At 46.5% G+C, this 21141-nt stretch overlaps 2 protein-coding genes across 3 annotated transcripts in view; one reads left to right on the top strand and one right to left on the bottom strand.

The window, feature by feature from the left end:
- The window catches only part of Grid1 (glutamate ionotropic receptor delta type subunit 1), a 731151-nt gene that overhangs the window by 567307 nt on the left and 142703 nt on the right, over positions 1–21141 (bottom strand). The window lies entirely within an intron of this gene.
- Positions 4315–4766, top strand: LOC131919729 (small ribosomal subunit protein uS8-like). Its single transcript, XM_059274153.1, has one exon. It carries the CDS (start codon positions 4333–4335, stop codon positions 4723–4725), a length of 393 nt encoding a protein of 130 aa, XP_059130136.1. The 5' UTR covers positions 4315–4332; the 3' UTR covers positions 4726–4766.

Genomic DNA, 21141 nt, shown 5'->3' with positions numbered 1-21141 from the left:
ACGTGTGTGCCCACCAGTGTTCACACTCTGTCACCTTGCATCTTTAGAAAGCCTCCGCAGCTGCTTCCTCATTCTGTGCCCGTGACAAGGAGACTCCTCTAGCAAGTCTACAACTGTCGCTTCCTCAGCCTCTTCCTACCCTCTCTAGAACTCACTCCCATCAGCTCTGGGCTGCTGCCCTCCTGTATCAACCTTGTAAAGCCTGCCCACCACAAATCTCTCTGTCACAAATACAAAAGTCAACATTCACCCCTGGCATGGCTCACGTCTAGAGCAGCACAAGCACGCAGTAGGGGTTTGGTAACATTTACAGAGTGAACGTATCTGGGGGGAGTGGACCATGATGGCTGAGGAGCATGATCTGTTCCCAGCCTGGGGCCAGATGCTGAGAACACAGATGTGAACAAAGCATGGCTCCTGCCTTCAAACATCATAGGCTGGGGCAGGAGGAGGAGGGCAAGATATGGGAACAAATGAATAATAGCTAAGTGTGAGAAGCACAATAATAGTCATCAAAACACGGAGAGCAGAAATAGCTCAGGGGGCGGACGTCTAATGTTACTTAAAAGAGCAGCAAAGGTGCGCTCTGAGTCAGGTCTCCATAGCCTGTTAAATCCAGGAAGTACAAGTTGAGGGTTGGTGTGTGCACTGAGGCTCCGAGAGGGGGCGCCACCAGCAGGGAGTGGCTTCTGCCTATCCTGGGGTCTAAAGGAACCAAGCACTGCTGGAGAATATGAGAGGACATTTAAAAGGATGGTATTACACAAGGGAGGGGCCAGTTAGGACATCCCAGATACCACGATGGAAAACTTGAACTTGCTCTTTGAAGCAGAGTCCCTCCCTAAAGGTTATTAGCTAGACTCAACTAATGACACTCACATTCCCATGCGTCTCCTGAAGACCATGAAGGTGGATTAGAGGAAGAAACTGCTGATGTGTTCCAGTCAGAAACCCCTGACGTATGATTACTGCAGGAACCAAGATAAGAAATAGTGAGGGTCTGCAGTGGTGGAGGCAGAGAAAGAGTAGGTTCAAGAGTGGTCAGAAAGAAGTGGCATTCTATCAACCACGATGGTGGGGGGGGAGGGGAGGGGGAAAGAGGAAGGGATAGGGAGGGAGGGAGGGAGGGAAGTCTCCATCACTTTGTGATAGTATATCACTAGTCAGGACAGAATGGGATGGATTTAGAGATGGTATGTTCAGATTCAGTATTAGTAATAGCCATCAGGTAAGCATAGCTTGGCCCCCATCTTACAGGCTAGTGTCCCATCTGGACTACTGCAGCCACCAATAATACTCAGGCCCTCACTGCCCTGGGAAGTCCTCAGGAACATGTGTCCCCCATGCCATGAAAATGCCACAGGAAGAAAATCCATATGTGCTCCTTGGAGCTTCCTGGCCTCCAGCACTTACTGGAGAGAAGGGATATTTAGACCAGTTGTGTGTCCTGTACTGTACCTCACGCCCTCCAGCTAGGGCTGTTCTCCTACCTTGTAGGGAAGCCCTCTTAGTTAGGGTTATTGTGGCTGTCATGAAACATCACGACAAAAGCCACCTGGAGAGGAGCGGGTTTGTTTGGCTTACGCTTCCACATCACTGCTCATCTTCAAAGGAAGCCAGGGTGGAAACAGGGAAGGCATCTGGAGGCAGTGGCTGATGCAGAGGCCATGAAGGGGTGATGCGTACTGGCTTGCTCATCATAGCTTGCTCCTCCTGCTTTGTTATAGGACACAGGAACCACTGGCCCAGGGATAGCACTACCCCCAATGTGTTGGGCTCTCCCGCCTCAATCACTAAGAAAATGCCCTACAGCCAGATCTTACAGAGACATTTTCTCAACTGAGGTTCCCTCCTTTCAGATGACTCTAGCAAGGTGACATTAAACCAGCCAGCACACCCACCTGACACTTGGTTTTCTTCTCTGGAAGCTCCAGGCATGTGTATGTGAGAGGCAGACTTCACATCCTCACTATGTTTGTGTGCCTACGTGTGGATAAGACACAATGGGTGTGTCTGTGTGTGTAAGCACAGGTCCACAAGAGAAAAGGGGGGTGGGCAGAGATGCACAGAGAAGAGGAGACAGCAAGAAGAGGGGAGCTAAGAAAGAGGCCCAGTCCACCATGGTGATGAGGCCCCTACCAAGTGAGTCACAGGCTTGGTGGGCACAGTGGGTGACCTGTGAATTTCCAAGTGAGGAGGCGGCTGGCTTCCAGGAATCCTCTGTATTGAAGCTTCATTTTAAAGATTAAGTTAATTTGTCTGACATGGTTAATCCTAGGACTTGGAAGACTGAGACAGGAGAATTAATTTGATGCTAATTATATGGGCAAGATCATGTCTCAGTGTTTTTTAATTTACACTTATTTATGAATTATACATCTGTGTATGTGTGTGGGTGTTTGTAGTGGTTTGGATGGGAACGGCTCCTATAGGCTCATAGATTTAAGTGCTTGGTTCCCAGTTGGTAACTTATTAGAAAGGATTAGGTGGTATGGCCTTGTTGGAGGAGGTGTGTCACCGAGGGGTGTTGTGGGCTTTGAGGTTTCCAAAGTCCACACCAGACCCAGTATCCCTCTCTCTGCTTCCTGCTTGTGGCTCAAATGTGAGCTCTCACCTACTGCTCCAGCACCATGTCTGCCTGCCTGCTGCCACCCTCCCCACCATGATGGTCATAAACTCACCCTCTAAAAGTGTAAGCAAGACCCCCAGTTCATGCCTTCTTTTATAAATTGCCTTGGCCGTGGTGTCTCTTCACAGTAATAGCACGGTGACTAAGACCATGTGGAGGTCAGGTGACAACTGCGGGCATCCATTCTCTCTCCACCACATAGAAAGCCATGTCTTTAAAAACAAAAGTCTCCAAGGTGGCCTCTCAAGTGACAAAAATCAAGTCACCAGTTCTCCTAGTGACCAACTCATAAAACTGCATCCCCCAAATGCCCATTGGTTGGATGACTTTTTAAGCTTCCTATCTATGTCTTCCATTTCCTCATCATCTTGCTCCATCCTCTCACGGCCTCTGGACTTCCCTGTCCATCTGCACATAAATCAGGAGAGGGAAACAAAGGCAGGGGAGGCTGAGGCCAGGGGAGACATCAGTCATCTTCACTGACATCTGTAAGGCAAACGGGGCTGAGCTACACACAGCAAACTACCAAGGACCATTGGGGAGAATGGTTGGGCTGTCCCAAGCCACCACGTCAGGACTCCGGCTGCTTCACTGAGGCTGGAGGCACCAGAGAGGGCTTTACAACAGAGGTCAGAGCTAGTGGAATGGCTGCAGGTGACCAGCACATGCCCTGTACACTCCCCACTGGTTCTGCACACAGTGAACTATTGGCTCCTTCAGCTGCCCAGCCCTGCAGTCTGGAAGCCACCACAAACCCACCTAGGACTTTCTAACTCCGGGGAGCCCTGGCTTCTTTCACCTCTCCCACTGGCACTTTCTCCCCACAATACTTCCTCTAGTATGGTACCTTTCAGCCCAGAAATCTGGAGGGAGAAGGTTCTCTCATAGATAAGGTTTTTCTATTAGTGGAGCCAAGAGCCTGCTCTTGGGCACACAGCCATGGCAGAAGACTGTGCCTGGCTTATCGTTGGGCCTCATGCCAGCCCATTTCTCCTTGGGCCAATGGGAGCTAGAACCAGAGTGATGGACATCCATCCTAGCCAAGGATGAGATGGAAAGCTTAGGGAGTCTATACCATCAGATAATTCTGGGACACCTCCAGTCTACAGATGAAATCCTTACAGAACAGAAGTCCCAAGACAGCAGACCCAGGCCTGAACCTCCCAAAGCACAGACATCCCCAAAGAAGAACTTGGTTGCTACTTTCTTCCTACACAAGCACAGCAGATGGGCCAGGCTTATGCTGTGTGTACCCTGCCCCCAGCCTCAGACTATCTCCAATCCTTCTCTATCTCCCCGCTCTATCCTTTCATGAATATCCCAGTGAAACAGTTCTCATCATCTTGCCTGATTATCCCTGCTAGGCTCACTGTGGCTTCAGCACTGGATCCTGTCCTTCCCAGACTTCAGAGGAGGAAGCTTTAGCTCACAAAGTTTCACTTACAGGTCCAGGTCAAACAATCTGCAAGTGGAGAGTCACATGTAACCATTTCATTAGCAAAGGCTAACTTGGTGAGTCTCCAAGTCAACTTCTCCCTGTGTCCTCCAATCACTGTTCCAACTGGCCATGGGACAGTGTCTTATATAAATGTGTTTATGAACCGTAGGGCCACAGTTCATACTGGGCCTGTCAATTATAAAGAATCTCTCAGCTCAAAAATAGTAAGTGTGCTCTCTTTCCACCATCTTTCCGTGCCGGCACCATGGTGCGCATGAATGTCCTGGCTGATGCTCTCGAGAGCATCAACAATGCTGAGAAGAGAGGCAAATGCCAGGTCCTCACCAGGCCCTGCTCCAAAGTCATCGTTAGGTTCCTAACTGTGATGATGAAGCATGGTTACATTGGTGAGTTTGAAATCATCGACGACCACAGAGCTGGGAAAGTCGTTGTGAACCTCACAGGCAGGGTGAACAAGTGTGGGGTGATAAGCCATAGGTTTGATGTGCAACTCAAAGACCTAAAAAAATGGCAGAACAATCTGCTCCCATCCCATCAGTTTGGCTTCATTGTCCTGACCACCTCATCTGGCATCATGGACCATGAAGAAGCAAGACGAAAACATACAGGAGGAAAAATCCTGGGATTCTTTTTCTAGAGATGTAAAACACATTAATAAAAAGCTTCCATGGACAAAAAAAAAAATAGTAAGTGCATTATGTTTACAGACACACTCACTAAGATCTTTAATTGAAAGGACTAACAACGAAAGGCCATGACCTGACCCTTCTCATGGGGAATCCAGAAAAAACCTGTTCCCCTCACTAACAGCCTCCTGCAGAGGAATAAGAGCAGCCTCACGCCAACTCCACATCTGCCTCACCCAGGTCCCCTGAGGCACACAGACAGAGGAGCTTAACAGGCCTTTGAAGGACCCACAGTGAGGACCTGAGTCACAGTTATGGGCCTCAGGCAGCACTAAGATGCTGCTATTCCTGCAGCCTGCACAAAGGCAATGTGGGAGCCCATGGCCTGCAGGGCTGGCTGGACAAAGGGAAGGGCATTCTAGGATGTGTTCTTGGGTGAGGGGACCAGCCAATGAACCCATGAAAAGAATTTCCAGCTATTACAATGAAGAACACCAGAGAAAACCACTGGAGGTACCAGGCCAAGAGGTTGACGAGAATAACCTCAACTATCCCTCTCCTTCATGTCAACCAACTGATGAGTGGTACAGAGACTAAGGTGACCGAAGGGCTACCCGGAGTCCTGCTTAAGCAAATGTGACAATAACATTCTTTGCAAAGAGAGAGACTCCGGGGCTCCATACGACTATGTCTCAATGTAATTAGAACTACGGTCTGCTGGCCACAGAGGTCAAGATGTGGTAATAACCATTTGCAATGGATTCAGGAGAAAGTTAGGAAGGGAACTTGTGTCCATAGACATGTGAAGATTTTGGTGAACTAGAGCCATCCATCCTTCCTTCCTCGAACATGAACACACTGGACATCTGGTAGAGACGGCTCAGCCATTAAAGGCTAGGTTCACAGCCAAAAATATAAGAGAGTGTGCATGTCCTCAGAGTCAAAAAGAGAAACATGGCCTGAGAATGTGTCCTAATGGCAGAGCAGTTGCCTAGAATGTATGAAGCTCTGGCTTTATTCCTAGCACCGAGAAACAGAAACATGCACACGAACACACACACACACACACACACACACACACACACACACATATTCTCCCCCCCCTCTCTCTCTCTCTTCCTCCCTCCCTCCCCATCAGGCCATTTCAGTGCACTATTACGACTCTAGGAACCAGGTAAGAGAACCTTTGAATCAGCAGTTTCGTGTGTACTGGGGTCATTAACTAATGACAAGAGTGAATTACTAATGATACTTTTCTGGTTGACTTCCTTGCATAATTCTTCTCTGTCTCCTTTACTAGTTTATAAGCCCTGCCTCATGTGAGCTCCCACAGCCTAGAACCCAGCCTGGCATTTAGAAGGCACACAGTGAATACTTAGAGGGTATATATAGATTGGCAGCCTTTCGCTTCTGTGTTTAAAAGTTGCTGGCACAAGTCAGGTGCAAATGAGGGTACCAGTAAAGGGCTTCACTCACTCATTTCTGTCTCTCTACACTGGCCCATGACATCCGTTCTCCACAGTCAGGTGCTCAGCCTTCCCAATGGTTGTGGGGCAAGACAGAATTCCAGGGTCTGTGGGCATTTCCAAGAAACCTTGCCCTGAGGATGCCACCCACTGGCCCTAGAAAGCAGGCATGAAAACCTCTGTACCCGATGCAGGGGGAGATTCTGGGCCATGAAGCCATGAGGCAGCAGTGAAGGAGCCTCCACACTGCTCCCTATTGATTGCCACAAACGAATTTCTTTGTGGAAAAGAACAAACTGCACCATAGTGAGACCAGCCAAGGCCAGGCCAGTGCAGCAGCCTGGTGTCTGGGGCATGCTAATTACTGTGCTGTCTGAGTCCATCTGATGGACTTCTCCCTACCACTGTTCCATAACCAACACACTAATCTGTCCTCCACCTGATGGCTTCCAAGCAGGCCAGAGACTTACTAATCAACTCTAATGCAGACGGGTGATAAAGGAAGAAAACTGTAATGTGGAGATTAAAAGCCATGATGTCAGCGTTGAGAAGATCGCAATTCACTTAGCGTCCTTTGTAACCCATGTCAAGGACTATTAGCTGAATTGCTTATTGCATTTGGGGCTCCTGCTTACAACCTAATCCTGACTGCTCCACCCCGTCTCTCTCCAGTGTGTGACAGGAATTCTTCATGCTGGCATGGCTCCCATATGTGATGGATGTTACAAACACAGATCCTCTAACAAGCCTTTGGAAGCTGCAAGGGATAGGCAATTGTCTGCGTGAACCCGAGCATGATGGTGTTTCTGTGGTACAGAAACAGAGCCCCTGTGGAAGACAGTGTGGTACTGGGAAATGGCAGTGGAATTTGTTTAACAGCTTTATTGAGGTGTAATGGACATGGTAAATTGCATTTTTAACATATGAATGGCTACAATCAAGAGAGTGAACATACTCATCACACAGTTTTCTTGTGTCCATGTTTTTCCCTTCTGTCCCACCTTGTCCCCAACCCAGATCCCTAAGCAAGCACTGATCTCCAATCTATCGCTATAGATTTCTTACATAACTATGTTATTCTAGAGTTTTCTATAAGTGCAGTGTGTACTCTTTGGCTATTTGCTTTCTCTCCTAATTATTCTGAAAACGACCCATGTTGCTCCTTGTACTAGTAACTGATTCCATCTTATCGTTGAGTGGTATTCCATCTCAAACATATGCTCAATTCATTTACCCATTCACTTGTTCCTGGACGTTTCAGCTTCAGGTTAGGAAATATTACAAGTTAAGCTATTACATGCATCTTTGTGCGGATTGTGCTTGCATTCCTCCTGAGTAAATACCTGAGAGTTGAATGACTCATGTGGCAGGTGTATGTTTAACTTTTCAAGAAAGTGACAAACTGTTCTCCAAAGTGGTGGTGTCATTTTACAAATCAACAGCACAATGTGAGGTTGTTCCATAGCTGCTCCACAGTTACTTCACAGTTGCTGCGTGCCTCATGGACTTGGCATGGCCATTATTTTTATTATTATTAATTTAGCAATTTGAGGAGCTATACAGTAGTATTTCGTTGTAGTGTTAATTTTGTACTAATAGTAATAATAATGTACATATTTTTATGCAATCCTTTGTCATCCATATAGCACCCCATCCTTTGGGGTACACTATTTCTTCAAATGTTCCACTCAGTTTTTTTTATTGTGTTATTAATTGAATCTTAAGAGTTACTAATATGTCCCACAGCCTCTATCAGATGTGTGATCTGTAAATATTTTCCCTCTTCTTACACTATTTAGTTATCTTCCAATGAACAAGTTGAAGCTCCTAACTGTAATGAAATCTAGTTTGTCAATTTCATTTTTCTTTCATGTACTGTGCGTTTGGTGTTGAGCTGACAAGACTTGCCTAGCCAAAGACCGAAACCGGTGTCTTCTGTTTTCCCCTGGTCGTTTCATGGTCCCGAGTTTGCACTGGTGTGTGCGGGCTACTGAGGTGCATTTCCCTGCACACAGATACTCAGTTGCTTTGGCTTCTCTCTTCACTGAACTGCCTTTGCAACTTGGCTGCAAATCAATTGTCCATGTAAGAGGGAGTCAATTGTTGCACTGTCTATTCTGTTCCAGCCATTCTTTATCTATGCTTATACCAGAGCACTTTGGTTATTGTAGGATTTTAATGTTCCAGAGCTACATAGCATTAGCCCTTTTTATTCTTCTTTTTCAAAATAGTCTTGACTATTCTAAGTGCTTCACATTTTTGCACGAATTTTAAAGACAGCTTGTCAATTTCTACCCCTTAAAACATATGCTGGGATTTCACTGGGATTGCATTGAATCTAGAAATTAGTTTGGGGTACAGATGGCATTTCAATAGTAATAAGTCTTTCAGTCTGTGAACACAGTGTGCCTCTCCATTTGGGCATCTTCAATTTCAGCTTTGTTTTATAGTTTTGTATGTGTCTGGCTCTCGATTTTTGTCTAACCGATCACTAAATAGTTCAGACTTTTATGCTGCTGTAAATCGTATTCCTTATTTGACATGTCTTTATATACTCCCACAATTTATTTCTGCATATTAATTTCTACACTGCAATGTTTTTAAATTCACTTGTTAATCCCAATAGTTTTTTATAGATCCCATTGAACTTCAAGATCTATGACCATATGTTCAGTAAAGGTTTTAGTTTTCTAAGTTTTCTGCATTTTAGTTCTTTTTCTTACTTGATTTCACTGCAAAAAAATATATATATAAGATGTTCAAAGATGTAGTAAGAGTAATCACACTCTCAAGTTCCTGCTCCTGAAGGGAAGATACTCGATCCATCCGCACTACATGTGGTACTAGCTCTGGGTTATTCAAGCACACTCTTGGCCTGGTTGACGAGTCTCCATCTCCCTATATCTTTTCCTCTGAGATCTGGATCTTTTCGAATGTGTTTTGCTACAACATAACCATGAGGGTTTCCTTTAGAAATATGCTGCCATGATAAATCACAGGATTTGATTTTTAACATCAAACCATCCTTGCATCCCTGGACAAAGTCAACTTTGTTCTGTTTAGATACTATCACTAATGTTTTGTTGATGATCTTCTATGTACATACTTATGAAGAAGACCAGTCTAGGCTTTTTTAAATATTTTGGTCCATTTCACTATTGGGATGACACTGGTCTCATGAGAATCTTTAAGGAAGTATTCTCCTCTGTTCTGTTTTCTGGAGGAGGTGTATGATGTCAGTAATACTTGTTCCTTAAATATATGCCAGAGGTCAACAGTAAACTCATCTGGTTCTGAGGTTTACTTCGGGTATTTAAAACTACATGTCCAGTTTCTATAACAGTAATATGACTACTCAAGCTTTCTATTTCTTATTTAGTATGTTTTCCCAATTTATGACCTTCCAGGAACTGCCAATTTCAAATTAGTTGTCAGAGCACTTAGCATGCCAGTTTTCATAGTATCCCTTTCTTAGGGTTTTAATGTCTTTGACATCTACAGAGGTGCCAACACTCTCCTCTCTTACTGTAGAGCTTTATGTCTTCTCTGGGGATTATTATTGATTGGTAGGTAGATGGGTGGATGGTTTTATTTCTCCTAATTCATTGGCCTAGAGACTTAGTAATTTTATCTTCATGAACAGCAACTTTGGGCTCCATTTCTTTTTTATATTTTTTTCTGTTTTCTATTTTATTGTTTCCACCCTGCTCTTTTCCACCCTTTGTAATTTGGATTCCATTTTATCTATTTTTATAGCTTCTTGAGTGGATGAAGGTTTGAGAAGCTTCTGCTTTTCTAAGTGATAATGCAACCTGAAGCCACAGAACCGTCAGCTTCTGCCTTCCTTGCCAGGTGTTCTTAGTATAGCTCAATAATGTATCTGAGCTCAGCTTCCTCATCTGAAAAATGGGGCCAAAAGAACTTCTTTAAAGACTGTTAGGACAATTTAACAAGATCTATTTCTAAATATTAAGCTCAATACTGGTATACATCAATAGCTTAATAAGGGCCTCTCCCTATCTTTATAAATAGCAATTACCCCATCTCTGAGTGACATCCCAGGGCATGAAATGAGCACCTCACAAACACAGAACATAGAGGTTCATGAAGCCATGAATAGATCTGATTGACTTATTCAGAGGAATGTAAACTTAGTTGTGGGGGACCAATCTCTAAATAGACCCACCTATTTGGGTAGGTTAGCTTTAAATGCACAAGCAGAGAATACAGGCTTGGTGAACATCTCAGAGCATCATCAAGGCCCTCTTAGCCTTTGATTCTTCCATGAACAAGGCCTCAGAGAACACAGATCCATGAGGATGTTCTGCATGTTTATTCAGTAACTCAGGGAAGTTACTGGACCTTGCTGAGACTTCACTATTGGCACAATGGAGTGATTTTGTGTGCTGGGCTAGGTCCTCTCTACATGTTAGGTGCTCCCTCACAGTACCAGTTCTTCCAGCTCTCAGAGAAGGCTGTGATGTGGACGTCCATAGGCAACCCAGGATGGAGTGATTCAGTACATACCCCAACTTCACATTCACTAGAAAGACTCGACAGATTTGAAATCAAATAGGCTATACCAAAACCCCAGGGCTTAACTACCACCCATTGTTACAAAGCGTGTCTGCCCAGGGTCTGGTGATAACCAACAAATTCACTCAAGGGGCCAGCCAAGCACTAAACTAGACCAGGAAATGTGAGGTTCCCCAGGAACAGCCAGGATGCTGGAATCCACAAGAGAAGAAAGAATATTCCTGGCAGCTCTGCAGTGCTGGGGCCATGCTTAGGGCTGCCCTAGTTCCAGCAGAGGTATTTATAGTGCAGGATGCATCAAGCCTGTTCAGCTAAGCTCAGCCTGAAGCTGATTTGCACACAGAATTGGCCATTATCGGTTCATTTCCATACAGCAGCTCCAGGGGAGGAATAATTCAAGAAGCCCCCACCACGCAGCTCCTGAGGAGCATCTTGTCACAGCTGCTATATAAGACACGTGGCTGGAGATGTCAGAGCCTAGAAGATTACCCAGTCATCCTAACTGCTAGAAAGCAAATGAGCCCCACCCAGAGGGACAGCCACACCCAAGGCCCAGTGGTTGGTTGGTAGAATAGTGAGACAGGCTAGGTAGATAGAGACTCCAGGACTCTAGGCCCTGCCCATCCTTTGCAGACCATAGAAGAGAAAACCATCAATAAGCAGTGATGAATGACATATACATACCAAGTGACAAGTCAAACAGAGTAAACGGAAGACTGAGTTTGTGAGACCCCTACAGGTGTTAGAGCAAATGGGGGATTCATTCCTTGCTGCACAGATAGAAGGATAACTCAGTGGCACCCAGACAGAAAACAGAAAAGGCTGCCTGAATCCAAACCCTACTCCAGCCCCTACACCAAGCGGAGGTCCCTCATGGAGGGCAGGGGCAGAGGGCCTCACGCAAGTAGAATGTCTGTTCTGTTGTACCGATCTCCATCCTTAGGTTCACAAGGACTCAGTCACTACCCCTGGGGTGGAACCAGTTCCCTGATCCCAAAAGCAACCCACATGGAAAATGAAAGCTGCAGCCCACTAAGAGAGCCCTGCCAAGCCTGGCCTGCCTTACCTCCCACCCTGCCAAGCTGCCCATGCTACCGCCCTGCTACCTAAGCCATGGGTTCATTTTCCCAGATATGATTCCTGAAAGAACCCAAAGCTGAGACTGCCAGAGGGTTGGGAACACTGGGGACGAGCAAATAAAGTAGTCCTTTGGCTCTTGGGGCACTAGCAGGCTAGTAGAACTAACCTGTGGCTGTGGGACACATATTCACTATGCCCACCATCTGTCACACACAACTACCAACTCTGTGTTGAAAAAAAAAAAAAAAAACAATAGCAGCACTCAACCCAAGTGTGCTAGACACAGCATGGATCTCATTTAACTCTCTGACCTTGCTGTGGGTCTGTGCCCTGTGCAAGAGTCCAGGAAAAGCTGAGGCAGGGCTCTGTGGTGCAGCCTGGCTTTGTAGCCAGGGTCCCTGAGTACAAAAACAAGATCTGAAGCTCAAGGAAGTCCCAAGTAGACCACAGGTCCCAGCCCTATCCTACAGGCTTACAGGGCACATGATACCCCCCACACCTCCTTGCCCCACATGAGCCTGGCTAATGGTGGAGCATGTGAAGAACTTCACCCTGGGCTGCCCTTGGCTATCCAGTTATCTGTGACAGCTTAGAAGGAAGGAGGCAAATTTATTGATCTTTCTTGGTGATTATTAGCAAGATTCATAGCTGGCCACAGAGTACATTCATCTGTGCCTCTGAATTTAATTACCACAGGCACCTGAAGTGTGTGGATATACACAGGTGCGTGCGTGCGTGCGTGTGTGTGTGTGTGTGTGTGTGTATGTGTGTGTGCGTGTATGTGTGTGTGCGTGTATGTATATTCGTATATATGTGCTCCTACATATATGAAAACATCTGTGTGTGTGCGTGTGTGTGTGTGTGTGTGTGTGTGTGTGTGTGTGTGTTCCCCAGACCTGTGGACATCTTACTTCCCCTATGCCCAGCCCATCTGTTTCCTGACACAATGGCTTCTGCTGAGGACTGTATGTGCAAGGCCCAGCATTCAGAGCCAGGATTTCAAAGTCAAGAGCACAAGATTTATGCCCTACAAGAGATTTATGCCCAGAGGGATTTATGTATGTGTGTGTATACATACTATATACATATTTGGTGATTATGGGCCAGTGACTTGGTATTAGACACACAGAGGGCTGTGGAGCCCAGAAGAAAGACAGTTGTCTGTCTGGAGGGGAACTAGAAGTATAGAAGGCTTCCAAACAAGGAATCTTGATGACAGGAACAGCTATCAGACAGTAATGCACTTGGTGAGGGCAAAGCAGGAGCTGGAAGGTAAGTCCTTGGGAGTGGGGGTCTCAGCTAGCATGCCCTACATCTATCCCCTAGCTTCCCCTGTAAAATGCTGACTTTTCTGCTCCAAGAAAGAGAAAACTAAACTCCCCACTCTAGACTCCGCAATCCTCCAGTAACAACCACCAGTGCGAAGCTAGAGAGAGCACACAAAGAGGAGAGAGGCCATGCATTCCACTGTCACTCAAAATGCCCACGACTGTGGCTGGGTCTTCTTCATGCTGCCAGCTGCTCGAGGTGGCCCTTCTATGAGGTTCCAGCTCTCACCACGTGGTCCTGGCCCTAGGACAATTTCCATTCATCCCTCCAACACAGAGGTGTTGGTACCAGCCTGGAGTTAGCCTGGGTGCTTCCACCTCCGCTGTGCTGATATCCGTCAGGATTCTCATGTTAAATCTTTTCCTCTGAGTGGTGGAATAGATGTTGTTTCCATGCCTGAGCCCCAGCTAACACGCCAGCATCACTGGAACACAGGAGTGATGAGAAAAGAGGCGGGAAGAGTAAGGAACAGACCTTGGGATACACAAAGCGGCCTGAACTTCTGGAAGGGCCACTGGAAGGTGTAAGCAGGGCAAAGAGTTTAAGGAAAAAGAATTTGAAGGCATATTAAGGAATGAGTGGATGCTTTCTAAGAGGTATAGCATGTAAATCCACATTGCACACACATGTACACCAACACAGGGCACTTCCACACAGTCACTCAAGAGGCTCTAGACACACACACTCTCAATGGGCTAAGAAAGCTCAGTAGGCAGAAGGCTGGAGCCCCCTAAGTGTCCATGGAAGGATAGATGAATGGATGGCATGTGGCCCATCATACAATGAAATATATTCAGTCTTTAAAAGGTATAAGAGTCTGACACATGCTGCAACATGGATGAAGCTTCAGAGGATTGTGCTAAGTGAAAGAAGCCAGTGACAGAAAAACAACTATCTTATGATTCCACATCCTTCCTAGCCTCTCATCCCCATCCTGAGACACCCATGTGCCAGCGAGGGGTAGGCATCAGCTGGGGCCCAGGCAGGCCCACTTCAGTCACTCAGAAGAGAGAATTGAACACAGAGACTGGTGTGAGCACAGAAGCCTAGAACAGTCAAGTGCACAGAGACAAGGAGAACGGCACTGTCAGGGCCCAAACACAGCTACAGAGTATCATCCGCTGGAGAAAAGGAGACAGTCCTAGAGACAGGTGACAGTGACAGTTACAGAGCAATCGGAAGACACTCATTGCCACCGATCTACGTACCTAAAGACAGTTAACGTGAATATTTGTGTGACATGCTCATTTTTCTGTAGCTAAAACAGGGGGAATTTCCCAGAGCATAGCAGAATCCAATCTACAGGACAAGAGTTGACAGTGACACTACCAGAGAGCCTTGTGACTCCCCTCACAATAAGAAGTCTCCCAAAGCTAAGGTTCCCGGCTGGTTGGTTCTGCTTTGTGACTGTCCCTGTGTAAAGGATCAATGTGGAGGGACAAGAAGCAGAGACAATATAAGGAGAGGGCAGGACAGTCAGAAAACGCCTCCCCTCCAAACTCCACCATACCCCCAGATACTACCCTACCCATCCCCCGCCTCCCTCTGCATGCCAGGGCACTGTGCCCAGAACACACCCACCTGTAGCTCATGTGGTGGGGGAGAGTCAGGAGAATGAGACTAAGTGTTTGTAATTTAAATCCTCACTGGCAGCTGGAGCCTAGAGGCGCTGCTGGCAGAGGCCCGCCTTGCTGAGTGGCTGTGAGACAGAGATGAGGATCGGGCTGGGCCTGGCACGGAGTAACTACACAGCGAATGTTTCAGTCTTCTTCTGCAGGACACATCATCTGTTTATGAACCATCAGTGAAACTGAACCAAGTGCCTCTGGTAAGCCTCCAGGTGGAGGGCGGCAAAGCCCATGCCTTCAGTCAGGACCTCACGGCCATATGAGCACTCGCCCAAGACATGTCCCCTTTCCTGCCACAGCCAACAGAGGCATCCTGTTTCAGCTCAGACCAGCTCTGACTGTCCTTGGGCATGTTTTGAATCTATTTCCCACCTTGGCTTCCCATGTGCCCAGGTCCTGAGCCTGGGATACTCAGCTCGGTCTAGATCTGTGTGCTTAACAATCAGCCCTTCCTCAGCCTGGGACCTCAGTGACAGCTCCTCTGGTACCTCACTCCTAAAGAGATGTAGTCCCTAAGGGTGGGACACGCAGGGACTACCTCTCCTCACCCTCCTCACCACCTGCTTCCTGCTTCCCATTCTAAATGCTACGACGGTGACTCTGTCCTTGAAACTGTTTCTCACCAAGCTACTTCCAACCACATAGAACCCTTGACTCAGATCGTCTGGTTCTCTGGCTTTGCACGTTGTGTTTGACTTTCTGCCCGGTGACACTTCTCCTCATCAGTATGACACCCCAAAACTCCTCGTCCTCTGAGTCCCAGAGAAAAACAAGAGCCAGAGCAGGCCTTGCTTCCCTCCTGCTGCCTTATTTTGGTAACTGGCATCTCACCACCTTCTTATAGTCTTCTCATTTGAAGAGTTCCTGTGATCCAGCAGCTCGGCTTTCCAGCAACTCATCCCAGACACATATGCTCACAGAGATGTCTACTGAGGGGTGCACCGTGGCATTGTGTGACGGCAAGAAATGAGAGGCCGCTGAACAGCAAAGTAGACAAAGACCACAGTTGTCCACCTGGTGGGATGCTGAATAGCAAGTACGGAGCAGGGAACAGAAACAAGCCAGGGACATGGAGCCGGAGCCCAGAAGGCCAAGTAAGAAAGGCCTCAAAATTGTACAGGTGGGGCTGCAGACTTCACGGCTCAGCAGTTAAGTGCATTTGCTGCTCTTCCACAGGACTGGAGTCCGGTTCCCAGCACTCCAGGGGAACCAACACCCTCTTCTGACTTCCTCTGGAGCCTGCACACGCACACACACACACACACACACACACACACACACACACACACACACACACAAAGAGAGGGGGGCAGGCATTCATGCACACATGCATGAACACAGAATAAAATAAATCTTTTTAAAATACAGGTAACCCTGTCTCGCCTGCTTGCGTACTGTGCTAAGTCTAAGGGTGGGGACACCTGTGTAGCCCTGTTGCATGCCCAGGAAATACCCTTATTCCCTTTGGAGAGGAAGATGGGGATGTAGGGAGCTTACTTTTCACATGAATTTTTTTTCCAGCAAGAACAGCATTTTGTGCATTACTTACAAAATAAACCATTTCAAAGTCAAAAATAAAAACCATCTTCCTTCATGTTCCCACCACCCTAGACAACACAAGGTACCCCTGACATCCTACATTGTCCTCCACTCCTGATCAGCCAGCCCTCTTCACTTCAAGGCTCCCGAATGCTGGCAGAACTGCGCCAAGAACCCAAGCAGCTTTGCGATACATTTCATAGCCTCTCTCATAGATGGTGTCCAGCGTACGCTGTCAGGCCAAGAGGACACTGATCATATGTGCCTGCTTCCTTCTAAGTCTCCAAGCACTAGCCATCCCTGGGCCGATGGCCACGGTAAGGGGGCTGCACAGACATGTGATCTGAACTCAGTGGGCAGCTATGGACGTCCGACATGCATCCCAGGACCTTTGCACCAGGCAAAGAAACTCCCACAGAGGCAGAGCCCAGTGCTCTGCCATCCCCAACTAGAATAGAAAGTTCCAGGCTGGCACAGGCAAGGCCAAAAGAGGTCTGCCTGAGAAACAGCCAAATCCAACTCTCCTCTTCACCGGCTTCAGAGGTAAGCAAGAGCCACCATCCACTCTGTCCCCCTCTAAGTGACATCTTCACCGCTTTTGGTTCTGCTTTCCTGAACATATGGCCACGGGCATGCCCATCACCCTCCCAGCCAAGGCAGCCCTGTCAGCGGCAGCCAGTCTTGTCTTCCTAAGTCTGCTGCATCTGAACCTCACCATCTCTCTCAGAAGCGCCTACAGATCAACTCTGGATGTGTACACGAAATAAACGAGTGAACGAGCAAGGGGAAACTGAAGCCCAAACAATCACATGCAAAGTCAAAGACACATGTCCGAGTTTCTGTGGCACGCCAGCCCTTAGACAGTGAGGTTGGCCTCGGCTCCCAGCCCTCCTACACACATCACCAGCCACCAGTCCAGACTGATCGTAAGGTGACTCCCAGCAAGGAAGTGGGTTCCTAAAGGCTGGCAGAGGAGACACAATGGTGCCCGTGACCTCATCAAGGTGGGCCCCTGCCCGGTGGTGCTCAGTGACTGCATCGCTCCTACCAAAGCCTACACACAGACACTTCGATGGGACGCTTGCACCACAATCAAAGACTTCTGGTTTCATTTTGCTAGATTAGCTGGCCAGCAAGCCCTGCTGCTCTGTATTCCTCCCTACCCAGAGCTGGGGTTATAGATATGATGTGTACCATTGCATTGGTTTTACATGGGTGCTGGGAATAGAACTCATGTCCTCACGTCTAAGAGCAAGAACTTTGCCCACTGAGGCATCTCCCCAGCCTCTCACCCTGGCATTTTATACACAGCTTTCCCCTACCTTGCTCCTCACTGTAATTCAGAATACCTTGAGCCTGCAGGGGCCGTGGTAGGACACCAGCCTCCAGACCTCCCAGAACCCTCTGCTCAGTGTCTGATGCCTACCTGAACCATAGGCTGAGGGCTCGGAGCAGCCTGGCTATGAGGGGGAGCAAGGAAATGAGAAACTGTCTGTGACCACGGGGATCTGTGTCACTCTCAAATCGATCATTTCATTTCAGCTTCACGAGGACCCTCCGAGGGAGGCGTTTTTATTATCCTCACTATCAAAACGAAAAAAATGAAAGAGCAGAGAGAGTCATCAGCCTGCCTAAGCAAAGCCAAGTCAGGGGGGAACCCAGTCCCTTGAGAGTCACCACAGTGATCATCCGGACCTCAGCAGCACCACTGCCATCAGACTGTGACACCAACAGTTTCCCCACTCACTGTTCCCAGGGAACTGCGGGGGATCTTTCGGGGGTGTCAGCCTGGGGAGTTCTTTACTGCAGAATGTGGGAAGGGCGGGGTGCTTCCCTCAGATCTCTCCAGATGTGGTAAAGGGCAGGTACTATAGTTGTAACTGGAAATCTCAAGTAAAGAAAAGAAATGCTTGGGTAGGGCTGAGCTCACTGGTAGATGACTTATCAATCTCATGAAAAACTCTGTGTGTGATCCTCAGCACCACAAAAGAATATACTTCTTGGAAAAGTAAATGGACAATGTGCCAGATCAAAATACTAATTAATTCATTCACTCACCAAATATTTAATGTGCACCTACTAAGTTCCAACTGCTGGACTAAATGGTACAAATTCAGCATCGTTCCATATCATAGCATTAAAATCCTACCTGCTACAGGTGGATAGCAAGAATAATGTCCTCTATTGTCAGAGGATAACTGGAGTCAATAACAGTCAATTGTAAATTTCAAAATAGCTAGTAGAGAGAGAGAGCGAGCTTTGGTATTCCTAACACAAATGAATGATGAATGACATCATCATTTCTTTGGTAATATTCATGCCAGGTAACAGATACTCCAATTACTCTAATCTGATCACCAAAGCATCATATACATGTGTGTAAATGTCACATGTGCCCCACAAATAAGTATAATTACATGTCAATTTTAAATAACAAATTATTTTAAAATAAACTGTTTATTGGGAATTCACATTTTAGTTAGATAAAGACAGACATTGAAAACAAAGTGGAAATACAGCCCCAAAGTGGAGGAAGTAGCCTATGGATGTGGGTAGGGGGCAGAGGGCACAAGCAGACATCAGTCCTGAGTAGGGCTGTGCCTGGAATAGCTGAGGAGTATCAGGGGCTTCGGGGGGGGGGGGGGGGGTGAACGGCAAGTAGCTGAGCAGGAAGTGGTCCCCATGCAAAGACAGACAGTGGTCCCCATGCAAAGACAGTGGCATTGTGCTCATGGGATAATGAAAAGTTCCAAGGGTCACAGAGGACCTTTACATAAACAAGGAAATATCTTAGGGTACTCCCAGCCTTTCTGCATCCATAGGAACCAATGCTCCTAAAGGTATTTATAGTAGAATATTATTTTAAGGTGTGTTACTTTTGTTTATGTTGCATTTGTTTAACTCTGTGAAGCTGTGTTACTGTGTCTGTCTAAAACACTTGATAGTCTAATAAAGAACTGAATGGCCAATAGCGAGGCAGGAGAAAGGGTAGACAGGGCTGGCAGACAGAATAGATAGAAGGAGAAATCTAGGAGGAAGGAGAGAGGAAGAAAAAAAGAGACAGAGAAGGAGGAGGATTCCAGGGGCCAGTCACCCAGCTACACAGCGAGCCAGAGAGTAAGAGTAAGATTTACAGAAGTAAGAGAATGGGGAAAGTCCAAGGGCAAAAGATAGACGGGATAATTTAAGAAAAGCTGGCTAGAAACTAAGCCAAGCTAAGGCCGGGCATTCATAAGTAACAATAAGTCTCCATGTGTGAATTTATTTGGGAGCTGGGTGGTGGGCTCTCAAAGAGCAAAAACCAACAACACGTATTCAAGAGATATTATTTTGTTCCAGGCCAAATAAGATCCAATGTGTCTCCATAGTCCTTAGCCACATAAGTGCTGAATAGCATGCAAGAGAAACCAGGACATCCCAAGTTTCTTACAGTCAAATGCCATCAGCTGGCATCCTTTTTCAAGAAGTAAAGAAAAATCTCAAATCAGAGGTTCTTGCCACACTGCTTGGCTAAAAGGTGGGCATCCTAGACCACAGCTTCATTTTTGTTGCTTTGTTTTCTAGTCTTTATTATTTTTTTTTTGAAACATGAGTACATATGGTCTAGACTGTCCTCAAACAAGCAATGTAGCTGAAGCTCTTTTTGAGTTCCTGATCCCCTTCACCATCTCTCCAGGGCTTGGATTACAGGTATAACCAACATACCCAAAGAGCGCAGCTTCTTGCCCTGTGGGTTGTTATCCTAGATAAGGTCACAAGAAAACTTGGCAACAGTAAAGATTCTTAGATGCACCACAACCAAAAATTAATTCAAAATCCAGCATGTAAAGCATCCAAGATGTTCCTGTAGCACTCTCCCATGATGGGTCACACAGTAGCACCAATGCCTTGGTTCCAAACACACAGCATACACACACGCTTTGCACTGTGCACGCCGTCACCCCGTGTAATGTCAAGGAACATCACCTCAACACCTCATCCCAGATTCAAGACTACTGTAGCTTGTTGCAGTGTTCTGACTGTGCTGACGAAGGTGTTCTCTCCGTGGAGATGAACAGCTCAATGATGGAAAGCCCAGACTTACAACATTCCTCTACACTCATTCCTCAGCATGCAAGAAGAAAACTAGTGTAACTTTGGACTCAACGGCGTTGGGGTATTTGGGTTTGAAACTTGCTGTTGGAGTTTCATTTTTAAAAACATTAAATGAATTTTGGCTTGGGATTGGGATAAAATTTTTCCCTTTTCTGAAATGCCAATAAACATAATTCTGCCATTTTGTACCACATGTATATCCAATGGCTCTGGAAGCATTAACCACTGAAAAATGAAGACACTTATGAACTCTGGAAAACACTGAAAATATTCTATGTCCTGTAGTATCTAATATTCAGTCAATATTTCTTCATGTAACAATTACCTCAGTGTACAAATCTGCCTCATCTTTAATAAATGGTAAAAATCTATGTATAGCAAAAGACAGTTTTAAAATAAATTTCTTTGTGGTGTATTATCAGCAAATGTTTGATTTGCATGACTATTTTATATACCTGTATACATTTCTCAGACAAAAAGAGGTCATGCATGGAAAATGTTTACAAAGCCGTGGCCGAGCTGTTCTCTGACACCCACTACTCAGGTCATGAGAAGCAAGCCATGGAAGGCGTGGCTGACCCTGGATACAACACACAGCACAACGTGGATTGAACGTAGTTGAGAACTACATCCCATCAGTGCCCTTCTCACACTTATTAACACACCCTGCCACTCTTCTTCTCCTGTGCAGGGCAGAGACCTGGAGGAGGGCCTTGCAAGTGAGCGAGTGATCTAGAGTCATCTAGAGTGCACA

This window comes from Peromyscus eremicus, chromosome 9 (assembly GCF_949786415.1).
Source record: "Peromyscus eremicus chromosome 9, PerEre_H2_v1, whole genome shotgun sequence".
NCBI classification, from domain to species: Eukaryota; Metazoa; Chordata; class Mammalia; order Rodentia; family Cricetidae; genus Peromyscus; species Peromyscus eremicus.
The sequence above is the reverse complement of the archived record's forward strand: the minus strand, read 5'-3'. Positions and strand labels throughout refer to the sequence as shown.